The 14,196-nt window shown below is 40.0% G+C and overlaps 2 protein-coding genes across 4 annotated transcripts; one reads left to right on the top strand and one right to left on the bottom strand.

The window, feature by feature from the left end:
- The first annotated feature begins 3,301 nt into the window (after positions 1-3,301).
- LOC127612575 (sodium channel and clathrin linker 1-like) lies at positions 3,302-11,615 on the top strand. The gene is made up of 19 exons (XM_052083287.1): positions 3,302-3,462; positions 3,547-3,602; positions 3,710-3,845; positions 4,209-4,334; positions 4,961-5,031; positions 5,598-5,688; positions 6,467-6,558; positions 6,690-6,867; positions 7,620-7,718; positions 7,966-8,037; positions 8,157-8,231; positions 8,357-8,496; positions 8,655-8,847; positions 9,454-9,650; positions 9,824-9,902; positions 10,660-10,755; positions 11,045-11,112; positions 11,342-11,387; positions 11,474-11,615. Exons 1-17 carry the CDS (start codon positions 3,448-3,450, stop codon positions 11,072-11,074), a joined length of 1,746 nt encoding a protein of 581 aa, XP_051939247.1. The 5' UTR covers positions 3,302-3,447; the 3' UTR covers positions 11,075-11,112; positions 11,342-11,387; positions 11,474-11,615.
- c13h4orf33 (chromosome 13 C4orf33 homolog) lies at positions 11,588-14,155 on the bottom strand. Of its 3 annotated transcripts, none has more exons than XM_052083378.1 (6): positions 14,070-14,155; positions 13,458-13,651; positions 13,216-13,276; positions 13,048-13,099; positions 12,764-12,963; positions 11,588-12,068 (listed from the first exon to the last, which is right to left on the bottom strand). In XM_052083378.1, exons 2-6 carry the CDS (start codon positions 13,642-13,644, stop codon positions 11,972-11,974), a joined length of 597 nt encoding a protein of 198 aa, XP_051939338.1. In that variant the 5' UTR covers positions 13,645-13,651; positions 14,070-14,155; the 3' UTR covers positions 11,588-11,971. The 3 variants fall into 3 exon arrangements, with proteins under 3 accessions (XP_051939338.1, XP_051939336.1, XP_051939337.1); XM_052083376.1 differs by having other exon boundaries at positions 13,726-14,133; XM_052083377.1 differs by having other exon boundaries at positions 13,992-14,127.
- Between the last annotated feature and the right edge of the window lie 41 nt (positions 14,156-14,196).

Below are 14,196 nucleotides of genomic sequence, written 5' to 3'. Positions count from 1 at the left end.
CTTGCGTAAAAGCAAAAAATAAATACATACCTGTACATACATAAAAAAAAATTGACGTGCATGAAATATACAGTATTTTGCTTCCAATGAAGGTGTGGTGTTGCTTACTTAAAATAATTTAATTAAATACATGTAACTTGTCATATTTTTAGGAAAATTAAATGTTGCATTTTACAGTAAGGTTGAACATTGGGTAAATCTACATGGTTAAGTATAAGGTGGTAATCTGACCTATTTTGGATCAGCATTTACCGAGTTTTGGACTTGTGATAATGTCGTATGTGTTTGAAATTGCCCCCCTTTTTGCCCCTGCTTCAATGTCATTACGGCATTTACCACACAATGTCTTGGTCATGCAGTGCATTGCAATAAAGACTGAATAAGAAGAACACATTCAGCAGACCTGCGATTGGCTGGCAACCAGTTCGTGGTGTCCACCACCTTTTGCCTGAAGCCATCTGGGATAGGCTCCAGCACACCCGTGACCCTTGTGTTGAGAAGCCGATCAGAAAATGGATGGATGGATGGATGGATGGATGGATGGATGGATGGACATTCAGTAGACTAAACCCGTTCTTGAAGGAATACGATTTTTTTTTTTGTGATGTGGACATGATTGTTTTCGGCTTCATTTTTTTTGATAAATGTTCAGAACAATGACTGGACTTAAATAATCAGTTGTATGCACTAAAACAGTGGCAGCTCTCTTCATTCATTCATTCATTCATTCATCTTCCGAGCCGCTTGATCCTCACTAGGGTCGCGGGGGGTGCTGGAGCCTATCCCAGCTGTCTTCGGGCAGTAGGCGGGGGACACCCTGAATCGGTTGCCAGCCAATCGCAGGGCACACAGAAACGAACAACCATCCATGCTCACACTCACACCTAGGGACAATTTAGAGTGTTCAACCAGCCTGCCATGCATGTTTTTTGGAATTTGGGAGGATACCGGAGCACCCGGAGAAAACCCACGCAGGCCCGGGGAGAACATGCAAACTCCACACAGGGAGGCCGGAGCTGGAATCGAACCCGGCACCTCTGCACTGTGAAGCCGACGTGATAACCACTGGACTACCGGGCCGCCTCAGCTCTCTTTATTAAATGCGTAATTGGCTTGCCATTTCTGAAGCTGGGTCAGTATGAGAGGGAATGGTTGATGCGAAGCACACAATCTTGTGGTTCGTTTGCAGCGACTGATGCCAATGTTTCCTGCAGGTGAAAGGCAACTTTGCATGGCTGACTTTAGACCACTTGACGGTCTGTAAACTTTACTTGACTCCTGGCACAATGAAGTTCCGCAAGTACATCAGTGAAATTCCTTAACTTTGTGATCTTTATTCTTCATCTTTGGGAAGCTGTAAATCTTTTACAAAGTTCATCTGTAATCAACCATGCCGTGCCCAAAAAAAAAGAAAGAAAGTTGTCCCCACATCCTCGTCTGTCTAGCCAGTGGGCTATTAATGTGTATAGCTTTCATTTGCTCAACCGATCTAACGTATTCCTTCTCAAGTCACATGAAAAATGCAAGCCACTCTTTTGATTTGGGATATGGTTTAAACTCCTTGTCGCATTTTCAAAGGTGTGCTTCCAAGTTCTGTAGTTGTGAGGTTTGATATGAAGCGAGAACTATAATATTACAGTGAGCCAAGTATCTGTCACCAGTGTCGCCAATGTTTGAGCTCAATTTTCCCAGGTTCTGGCATTGTTTCCCTTCTGATGTCAACCTGCACTCGCTCTTCTTTGCTGGAGGTGCATTGATGCTTTACACACTCATAAAAAATAACTCCATACTTTTTGAAAGTTGTGCATGTCCTTGCTGTCATATTTCCCTATGTCCATTGCATTGGAAAGAAAGTTGAGAATTTTATCTGCCATCGGGCCCCGCTCTGAATGAAAATGGCTCATTATACCAAAAAGAACAAAAACGTTTTTGACAACTAATATGGAGTATATGTACATGTATGTGTTTATTGGGAAGAGGGAAACATCAGAGACAGCTTAGCATGCAGGCAGCAGTGGTTTGTGAGGTTGTGCAGTGCACGGTTCCAAAGAGGCGAGAGTGTGCAAGAACAAGGGAGCAGTCACACTTGTTGTTTTATGTCGTTCTGTTACTGTGAACAAGAAGATAATTCCCCAGAGGAAAACACGCTCTGAGTCTGTTGTCATATTTTTTTCTGCACTGAAGGGAATAGGCGAGACCATGAGTTGCAGTCAGAGCTGGAGAACCTGCATGCATGGTCGAGAAAACACTAATAAATTAAGGAATGTCGACGTTGCTTATTCCATTGCTGATATTCAATAGAATCTCAATTCTGACAAACGTTTCTGTAGTACAGTTACATTGGGTGTGTATTTGTAAGCGTTCAGGTGTCGGATGAAAAAAATAAATAAAAGTGAATGCAGAATATGCATGAGCAGCTCCAATCTGAATCGGCATGTGACAAGACTCACACAGCGTGAATGAACATTATAATGTGAATCTAACACTGTGGTGTTCTGGATCTGCGCCATGTAAACCACTGACCAACTATTTACAGTGTGTTGGTAAGAAGGGATGCTCCAAAATGTTGTGGAAGGACTCTGGAGTTAAGCTTAACCGGAAATATATTTCCTCATCCTCAGTCAAATTTGCTATAAACAACCAACTCAAGCATGTTAAAACTGATGTGTCTGATCTGGCAAAGAAATGTGGGCTAATTTCCATACTTTGTATGAAAGAGCCATGAGACGAGAGGTGAATCTTGAGAGAGCATTTTTCACATCAAAGTATTGAAAATTGGCATACAAGGAATACAGGTGATCCTTGTAACATGGAGCGAGATTGATCCGGATGAGGAATGTGTCATGGTAGGGGATATTCTTTTGATCTTTAAATATTGGAATGTTGCCACAATGAAGAGCGGTACTTGAAAATGTGTTCTAAATGAGGGGCTCCACATTTGTAAATATGGAAGATGATACTAGTGCAGCATGTTATACCGGAGACAAATTCCTTGTGTGTTCTACATACTTGGCCAATAAAGATGATTCTGATTCTGTACTTCGAGCCACCAGTCACCTGTAGATGTCAGTGTGGAAACAGTGTTGACCAGGAAATCTTTACTGCCATAAGTAGTTCAATTAGACTTCAATCATTTTAACTCAAATGTTTTAACAAATTTTAGCTCATATTTTTTGACAATGAGAGCAGCCTAACAAAGTCAAAGTCAAATCACATGACTTCACAGGTGGCCAAATTGATGTAACAAAGGACAGACGGTCAAACGCGGATCTATAAAGGCAGTTGTTTGTCTTTAATCTGCACTAACGTTATGTATTTATTTGTGGAATAGTCACATAATTTAACCAGAATTGGGCAGTACTCACCACTATTGTGTGAAAAGATTTCTTGCCTGTTGATTTTTAACACTTATTTGCAAATGTTTGGTGAAGTCGAACTGCAGGCTACATGTTCTTATACAACGTATGTTAACGTTTCACCTGCTCATAATAATGAAAGTATTCTATTAGAACTCATTTTACATTGGGTATTTTTTCATGTATACAGGTGACCATGACGGATATCAAAGTGAAGTTGGAAAATGATGTGAAGGAGAACAAGTGGTATGGTAATCTTCAATCAAAATCTGTTAGTTAGGAATCAACACAAGACAAAATGCTGGATATATTTTGAATCATATTTAACCATGAACTTTTCACTACCTTCTCAGGCTGGACAGAGAGCTGACGGAGCCAGTCACAAATCAGCTTCAGTTGCTAGCATTGACTTCAGAAGCGGAGTGTAACGTAGTAGAGGAGAATGGATTTATCGATAACTATGAAAGTCAACTCCAACTTTTCAAGCAGGTCTGCATGTGTTTTGCTCTTGAGTTGATTGTACTGTATATGGAATAATAGTGCAGGGAATAATATATCCACATAAAATATTTGGCTGAATTCAAAGAAAGGCCTAACTTCAAGGGATAATATACACTAGGCTCTTTTACATACATTATCTGTATTATATAATGATTTCATGTATTTGCAAAGATTCCGTTTGAGTTTCCATGTGTAAGTTAATCGTGCATAATTTATGATTTATGTGGGAAGTTGTCCTTTTTCAAAATGGTTTTCTGGGTTGCGGATTCAAAATGTTTTCTCGTCTTTAACATCCACATGTATACATTGCTTTGAATGTGTATCACTATTGTATTTTATGTATTTGAATAGGAGCGGATGCAGGTCACTGAGTTATGGCAGACAGCAGCACACGAGCTTGACCACCTACAGGAGTTCTACCAGAAAATGTTCACTCATGGACTCGATGCCAATGCTACAGGACAACAGCTCATGCCAGTATTTCCATTTTAACATTTAGAGTTTTGATGCAATTTGACGATTGACCCCAACAGAGTGTGCAAAAGAACAATACCCTTTCTAATATTACATTTTGAACGGTGTTACGTTTGTCAAGTATTCTTCCAAAATTATTTCACGGAGAACCTACATAGTTCTCCAGGCTTCGGCATGATGAAAAATGTACAAATGCACTGTATCGTGTGATGAATGGGAACCTCTCTCGCTTATATGCGAGATGTTGGCGTCGCTTTCAGGCGACTATTTGACACATGGTTGTTGCCAACAGCAGTCAGACAAATAACAAACTACATAGATTTGAAATAAATGTGTGACCGAACAAAATCAAATAGGGATATAGCGTCAAGAGTCCCAGCTGGATTTTTTTTTTCACAGAGCTGAGTTGTAGCATTAGTCAATTTTGAGTTTAAATATATGGTTATATATTGTAGAATAATTGTTCATGTATCACTCGCTACCACATATTTGTCAACTTGCAATTAGGTTCCACCATCCTTGGAATTCTGAGCAACGTATGCAGTACAGAAATTTGATGGATACAATAAAATGTATGCTTGAAATCACGCCACGCTAATGCCAATCGTGTGTCTTTTTGTCACCCGCAGACAAACTGTAATTTTCTAAAGACAGCAACAGGACACAGTACAGAGTTGGAGGACCTACAAATCCAGCTCAGGTAATTGCATGTTTGATTCACTCTCGTCTCGCTGTTGCAACATGCATTTTTTTAAACCAAAATAGCCCTGCAATTGGCTGGCAACCAGTCCAGGTTGTACCCCGTCTTTCGCCCAGAGTAAACAATAATTAAAACAATTAAGAAGAGTAAATGTTTGCATATAAAACTTTTTTTTTCATATTCACCTGGTGTCAGAAGTATGTCACCCAGCGTATGTCTGTCACCAGCAACCACAATGACAACAAGATGGATAGATGATCACTGTTTCGCATCTAAAGGCAACATTATACTGTATCAGTCACAACAATGACACATTGTTTTTTCTCATTCTTCTTCGTGGTAATGTCACACATTTTTACAGCACACTTGTCAGAATTCCTAGAGCGCGATCATTTGAGCTCAGTGATGACAATTTGGATGATGCTCGTCACCCCCTCAAGACTGTTATGGCAAACTGTCATACACCTCGACAGAGTGGCATCAAGATCGCGATGTCAGGTGGCTTAAAAGTAATCACGAAATAAGCCCTGGCTAACGAGTATACTGTGTGTTGTCTTGTGTTGGAGAACAACCAAAGCTGATCTGAGAACAGCCATAGCCAAAGTGGATGAGATGACCCGACAGCTCCAGTCTGTTCAGCACCAGCTAAAGAGACAGGTGAACAAAGAAATGCGGTATTTTGAGTCGGATAGACATGGGGAATTTCAGGCTTAAAAAAAAACTTTTCATACATTTCATAATTATTTTTTTATCCACATCATCAAAACACTGCAATGTTTTTTTTTTCCATTTCAATTTTAGACAAGTTTTTCTGGCTTCCAGTCAGAAAGTAATTGATATGGTTTTCTCCATTTCCACAATTCTGTCAAATTTTTTGCCAGAGTGGCCTTTTCATAGATTTTTTTTGGGTCATTGCATGTAGTAAATGCACTTAGACAGGCCACTGTTGTTGGATAAGAGGATTCACACATTCTCCGGTACTTCTGACTAAGGATGTTTGATTGTATACAAATCAGGGCTGGTTTCCATCCAATCAAGTTTGTGAACATCAAACTGACTCCCTCTGTTTTGTGCACTGGAGTTCAACTGAAAATTGGACTCTGTCCTGCTCTCACACACAAGGTCAACTGTACGCAATACTCACCGTTAAATAATTACATCGAGCCAGTACTAGGGTGTCTAGTTCAAATCCTGATTGATTGGTGAAAATCTCAGGAAGACTTTTATCCATATACCGGTAAGTGTTTGTAAACCGGAATGCGCTCGCTGGAATATCTTTGACACTGTAGCGTGCACCAATATCATGATGCTATATTGAAATCAATGTGCAGAAAAATCTCGACGTAGTCTGTGAAATCAATGTGCAGAAAAAGCTCGACATAGTCTGGTACCAGATCTGGCTTTTCTGAAAAGTGCAAATGCAATGCACATTCAGGAGGAAGATGAAGCAGAGGCCCGAAGTCGAGAGGAAGCAGCACTGAGACAAATCCAAACCCTTCAGACAACCATCAGCGAGCAGGACACCAGGTGAGTATGAAAAAACGGTCTTATGTGCAAACATTTACTATTCTTACTTAATTGTTTTAATTATTTTTTAAATATATGGACAGGTCGTTCGATGATTTTCTGATCAGCTCTTGATATTTCCGTTTGCTCAGAATAAAATTTGCATCTCAGGAGACAGAGGCTGCACTCAAAGAGCAATCTATGTGGGAGAATACAGCAGGGACCCTAAAGGCCCGCTGCGCTACGTTAGAACAGGAGAAGTACGAAGGTCTGGACAAAGTGCGAGAGTGTGTTCAGATGGCTGAGGAAGCAACACTGCAGAAGCATGAGGTACATATATATATCTATATACGTATATACTTGCTTTTTTTGTACCTTTCACCAGAACTTGATTTCCAGTTAAAAGTATTATGTACATCAGGTTCTGTACTTTCATTTGCATTGTTCTGAAGAGCCTCGTCAGATCAAAAAAAAATACTAGTAATACTGTATAATGCAGAGGAGTGTTTATGTTATGAAATTAAAGTGTTTTTGGTGTTACTGGCATATGCCAATTTTTTTTCGGTCGCCGAGAGTGCAGTTATGAGGCAGCTTATATTGAACACTGTTTGGAAATGAGTGACCATGAAAAATAAATAGCCATTCTGTTGCTCTTCCCTTTCTGTGACTTGTGGATATGTGAGTCCCAAACACTGTGTCGTGACACAGTCTGCGGTCAGATACCAGAGTGTTCACGACAAAAACGATGATGTAGGGGCTACAAATAGTGGAGCCAAAGCTGCCATCGGTTTTAAGCGCGAGCGCGAACAGTAAAGAAAGTTTTTACTTGACTGCAATTTTAAAATCAGCTTAAGCAGCAAAATTGACAAAACAAGTGCTGTCAGTACAATGGGCACATCTAATGTCGCTGATGTCAGTTAGACGTCTCAAGGTTCCGACCTAAATTTGAGTGGGCCAAAATCTGCTTAAAACCAACAGAAACAAGACAATATTAGGGGAGAGCTTCTTGGGAAATTGAGTCTGAACTCCAATCACTGAAGCTTAAACTTTCTAACCTGCCGACCTTCCATTTGTTCCCACAGGCTCAGTTAACGGTAAAGCGTTTGACAGAGGAGCTTGAAAAGACAAAAAAGGCCTTTCGACAGTTGATCCAGGATGCTACTCTTTGCTCCAAAAAAGAGGTAGAGAAGAATGTATGTGGTTTGGAAGCAAAAACTGTTGGCAAGACTTTCAAACAAATTTGGATGTCAAAGTATGCCAGTTTGAAAATGTACTTGTCATAAATTGTATCACAGCTATCGTCAAGAAGAGTATTAGTCTCCATTTTCGTGTTTTATTGGTGACAATAGTCTGTTAAGATAGGTCCCAGCTCAGAACAAATTGCTGAACTAAATTTTCCATACTGACTGTACTTTACTTCTTTAACAGCTGAATAATATGCGTCAGCAGTGCAACACTGAAATGCAAAGTATGGCTGAGGAATTGTCTCGATTGCAAGTGGCAAGTTTTTACCCTTCTTAGTACGAATTTCTCTCAATGTCATCCTTTGTAAACATTGTTTTCCAACACCTGGCTTTACCTATATGTTCTTGTTGTTTTCCCCCGGCCCCTCACTGTAGGAATGTGTTGAAAAACAATCTCAGATTGAGAGGTCGAAGCGAGAGAGAAAAGCTTTGGAAGAAGAACTGGCAAAGGTAGATGTTTAACTGTAGCACAACAACAGACAGCTTAATCCGAATCCAAAGTCCTTCTTATGTTTTATTATGCACACCAGTGGTACAATAAGCTTATGCAATGCTAAATTGTGTTTTTTTTTAAGGTGACCAAATGCAAGGTAGAGCATGAGCTTAGGAAAATTGACGCCCTCCACCAGAGGTGTTTAAAGGCAGAGCGGATGAAGGATGAAATAAGCATCACTTTGCAAAGTACCCAAAGCAAACTAAAAAAGTTGGAAGTGGAGTAGGTGGAATAAGATTCACTGTTTTTGAAGCCAATCAGTGATTCATCATGTTACTACTACAGTGTATTACACTGATGATAACACAGACCCCTTCACACATAGCAGTCGCCGAACATGTATAAAATTATGTATCCTTTATCCATATTTCTATTTTTAGCTACAATGAGGAGTTGTCCCGATGCCATGAAGAAGTGCAGCAACTAAAGGGCTGTCTGACTGCAGCAAGGGAGGACTGTGCCAGAATCAGTGATGAGCGACTCCAGTGGCAACAGGAGAATGTTCAGTTCCGGAGAGAGATGGATGAACTGCGCAAGGCTTCCTTGCAGGTCCAAAAGAAGGCCAAACAACAGGTACACTTAAGAATTTAAGGAAAAATGTGGGAAAGTATCCATCCATTCATTTTCCGATCCGCTTTATCCTCACAAGGGTAGTGGGGGGTGCTGGAGCCTATCCCAGCTGTCTTTGGGCAGTAGGCGGTTGCCAGCCAATCAGAGGGCACACGGAGACAAACACCAATCCGCACTCGCACTCACACGTTAGGACAATTGACTGTTCAGTCAGCTCGTCATGCATGTTTTTGGAATTCATTCATTCATTCATCTTCTTAACCGCTTATATCCTTACAAGGGTCGCGGGGGGTGCTGGAGCCCATCCCAGCTGTCTTCGGGCAGTAGGCGGGGGACACCCTGAACTGGTTGCCAGCCAATCGCAGGGCACACAGAGACAAACAACCATCCGCGCTCACACTCACAGTGGAGAAATATGCCACGGCAGTTAAGCCAATAAAGCAGAGTATACCTGCACTGTTTTTTCCTTTTCATTTTCCCTACTCTTTTACATTTCCATGCCTGGACAACTTTTGGGACATTGAATGGCAATACACTACTTGTATTGTTAAAAAAAATTGAAAGAGATATTCAGAAGATAACACTGATCAATATGCTGCACTTTGCTAGGTTACACAGATGGCGCAACAGTACAGCATGAAGGAGAAGACGCTAAAAGCACAGATGAGCGACCTGGAGAAGCACAGTCACAATTCAAGTGCTGATCTGATGCGTCTTCTGACAGCACAGCAGAAAAGTATCCAGCGCTGGAAATTGGAGGTCCCAAACATGGCCCAGGCTTTCGAATGCAAGATCAGAAATCTGACGTAAGAACCAATAATAACAGATTGAAAAAGTAGACACTGGCAGTGAAATGTGATTTGAGACTCGACAGTTGTTTAAAAAGAACATGACATATAGTACAGTACTGTATATCAATTTTAATGACTCTCTGATAATCACATATGTGCAATTTCTTTGTGTCTCTTTTTTTTTCCAGAGAAGAGCTGGATCAACACCAGCAACGTTCACATGAGTTTGAGATCCAGCTAAAAAAAAACAACAATACTATTGTGAAGGTTGGTAAATGAGTGAACAAGTGAGGTGAATGATGTGGTCCTTGTTTTTCAGCTTTCACCCACATTCCCAAAACCACGAATTTCAAACTTTAAATCTCGCCCAAACATTAAAGACAATATAAATGTGAATTCTTTGTCTGATTTTTGTCACATGCGCGATGGGAGAGGACCCAAAAAAGCAGAGAGGGCAGATTGAACAAAATATATTTACAAAAACACTTACAGGGGGACACTAAACAAAATCAATAACAAAACAAAGGCCTGAAAAACATCAAAGTAACAAACATAAACCCATGACAGCAACACAACGATCCGACCACAAATGGTTGGCGAGACAGTCCTTATACTGTAAACAAAGAGCTGTGACAAAATGACCAACAAATGCAACGCTGGAGAAGCAGCCCTCCGATGCCACCCAGTGGAGGCAACAGAACAAAGCGTGACAATTTTCTGACCTCCAAATGATTGGGGTTCAGTCCAGTAGTTTTCCTCCTCTCTCATTGCGAATGATAGAAAGGGTCCATCTACCTTGCGAACCGAAATACGATAAGCGGTATCGGAAATACCTGATTTGTTAAAGTATACTTTAATAAATGCTAGGAATGCATGTGTAAGATCATCACAGGGGATCATAGGGATTTCATCGTCTTCGATAATTCTCGCATGCCACCAAAAACTGACAGTATGCTTGCATAGTCTCTTCATACTGCAGATTAATCCAGACCGACGATATGTTCTCTTTATTCTATTTGTGCAGTATGAGAGACAGCTGTCTGAATATCGAGAGAAAGCCAGTCGCCTCCAGAGACAACTCACTGAAGTTCAGCAACGCACGACGACACCTTCACAAGAGGTATGACTAATGATGAGGACATTGTGATATGCGATATTATGGTGACCAATGGGCTTAGCCATACCATCGACTTTCATTAAGTAATTTCGAGGACAGTCAGAAAGATGTCAATTTATCACTAATATATTGTGCCAGTGTGATGTAAAATACATTTTAAAGAAATAGACAGAAGACCTTTCTTCTTTCTACATACATTCTTGCTGATGGAGGCTGTAAATTTCCCCAGTGTGGGACGAATAAAGGATATCTTATCTTATCTTACCTAATCACAATGTTTCTGACCAAACAGGAATGTGAATATGGCATGCATATGATATGAATGACAAAGTATTCAAGTATATAAAGATGCAAGAAAAAGTAAGTAAATCATTTTTGGTTCACGTTTCGTAGTTCTTCATAGAATATAAAACTCATTAATCTCGTTAATTGGACTCTAGGTTGGCTGACACCTGCTCCCCAATTAGCTCTTAGATATGTCCTGAGCCTCGGGATTCACGTGTTCCATTTTCTTCCCCAATGTTTACGTGATATGTCCAATGAAAACAATCATTAGTGTAAGCAGACTGTGTCTGTTTTTGTGACTTAGATGAAGATCGGATCAACTTTGAAGACCAATTTATTCAAAAATCCAGGTAATTCCCAAAGCATCCACAGACTTTTCCTTGCAACTATCAAAGTGAAAATGAAATTGATGTTGATTCTGTTCTTTTCCCGACAGTTGTTTTGCCAGTTCGGCGGGTGAAGAAACAGTCTTGATGAACACTTAACAGCTACTCTTTTGTATGTAGAACATTTAGAATAAACACAATAGAAAATGCAAACACCAAATGTGTGCAATGGAAAATTCACATTTAATGATTTACCACAAAACCTCTACAATTCCAATTTCTTTTGGTTATTACTAAACCAGTGCATAAATGGACAAACAACCCCCCGTCCCCAAAATAAAAAAAAATTGAAATGAAATAAAGTGAAAAGCATTGTCACAATAAACAAAACAAAAAAAAACAAATACACCACTGATGTTTTAATATGTGGTACTCTTGAAAAATCTAGAAAGGCATGGAATACACTTTGTTGAATTAGAAACCACTGACACCAATTAACAAAAAATACATTTCTATATTCGTGACATGTGAACATGTCAGATGTACATGGTTGAACGCAAGTCCAGGAAATCGATAAGAGAGAGAGGACAAATGAGTTTCTGAGATGCTCAGGGTTTCCCCTTCCACAGTTCAGACTCCGGCTGCTCCCAGCCATGCCCCATGATGCTCTGCAGGCGGAAATCGCCAAAATACTTCAGGGCGTGGCTGATAGGAAAAAGAGAACATAAAAATCATGCACAATGTATACAGTATGCATACATGTAGAGTAAACCATTTCAGAGTGTAAATGTTTACCAAAGTGTTGTCTTACACATCAAAACAATTCATTTGTATTTCTAAAAGTCTTAAAAACAATGAAGTAAGTAAGAGTAGTTAATTTCCTTCTGGTGATGTATTATGGATTTTTTTTCAATACAATCCTGATATTCTTTGGTTTGTTTATTGAACATAAAACATATACAGTAATAATTTGACTGAAAATAAGGTAGATAAAATAGTAAAAAAGAAATCAGTCTTCATTCAACACAGTTATTATGTTCAAGGGAGTAGGAAGAAGTAAAAAACTTAGTAGACTAAGTAGATTGAGTTTACAATTCTACAATTCTAATCGTGCCATAGGACGGCATGTTGGCCGAATGCTTAGCACATCTGCCTCAGAATTCTGATATATGCTCCAGCTCACCTGTGACCTGAGTGACAATAAGTGGAATGGAAAGTTGATGGACAGATGGCTAATTAACCATTTGCATACCAAGTCACTGAAATGCATTGATCTGGTTCAAAACAGTCTTACGATTTTCACGGGATATCCAATTTGTTGGCGTACTAATTAGCTGGAAAAGAAAACAATAGCTTTGCTATGAATAAAAGTTAAGTTAATGCGTTACAAGTATACTTACAAGTTCGGCTTTTGTCCTTCGACGAGCTCATCACTGGGGATAGGGTAGAGTGCTTCATATGTGCGCTTTACTCCAGAGCCATGTATAGCATAAGCGTTCATCTTGTTCACATTGGGAGGAAAGTAAATCCAGGGAAGGAGAGCCTCGCCCATCCATGTGTCTCCGGTGACTGTCGCATTGAAAACCATTGGCAGTTGTTGCTGGAAGCGGAAACGAGAGTAATATTTTAAAACATGGCACAGGATTAATGAACCCTTTTGATTACTTCTATTACATCTGCCTACTTGGAATGCTTGGCCGACCCCTGACAGCAGTAATACCAAGTGCTGTCCATGTCTGAAACGAAATCACAGAAAGTGATACAAGATTACCGGTAAGTGGAAGTCTCGGTATTCATTTATTAGATGTCTATTGGTGTGTTGAACCGAAAAGCAAGTTAAAATTTTACTTACGGACAAATCTCCACCTCTAGGTAATTGTCTGTAGTACTATCAAGAAAGAAGGACTCAACAACTAAGAAAATAAATGAAATATTTCAATTTTCAGCACCAGACTTCTCAACATGCTGCATACTTTTTAAAACCTCATGCCACACACTCTTATGTTGACGATGCATTTTTGTTTCATATAAATTTTAATTGAAATTGTTCCTAAATAAACACATACACTGTAATTTTGGCTGAGCTGGACCCACCTTCATAATCCCAGAGTCCAGGGAAGGGCTGGGCAGGTGGTCCTGCTGGGGCCTGTGGATCATTGAAGAAGGGAGCAAAAGTCTTCATTTTTAACCCTTCAACACCAGGAGAGAAGATGATCCTGATGGGGTCATGATTCACAGGAATGCTGTCCCAAGTGTGCAGGATCTCAAACTCTGCTTGCATATTCGGCCTGGAAGTAGAATCACATGTAAGGACTATGAGGTTCCATCCGGCCCTAGTTCAAGAAATGAAATGCATTCTTACAAAGAGTCGCAACTCAGAGTCATGCAGATGACTGTCACAAACTGCAGTCCGCGAACTAAACCCATGTTGTCTTTCCAAGAATCCAACTCAACGAATGAGCTTCGCATGTTAGGCTCCTAACCACTTAAACTTTTCCCGTCATGGCTGTTAATTACTTTACGCAATGCGTTATCATATTAGGTTAATGTCTAACGCAGTTCTGATCATTCACATCTTATCAAGCTCGTAAAACGAATTTGCTGAGGTAAGAAGCAAAAGTAACCTACGTATTGTTTCAGACCTGTCCTGGTAGCAGTGGTCGAGTTGATGAACTAACAATATGACATTGCCGAAAAACGTAAAACCTTTTGCTAGCAGATACTGTATGTGAGTACAGTTGTGCGTTTGACAGTAAACTGCATTCAGCAGTGCCTGCAGTTCTTCTCGTCGAGGGCGGAACTATTTTGTTTGGTAAATTGTACACATCGGAAC

The sequence above is a fragment of the Hippocampus zosterae genome, chromosome 13 (assembly GCF_025434085.1).
Source record: "Hippocampus zosterae strain Florida chromosome 13, ASM2543408v3, whole genome shotgun sequence".
Classification (NCBI taxonomy): Eukaryota; Metazoa; Chordata; class Actinopteri; order Syngnathiformes; family Syngnathidae; genus Hippocampus; species Hippocampus zosterae.
Note: the sequence above shows the minus strand (reverse complement) of the source record. Positions and strands in the feature narration are given on the sequence as shown.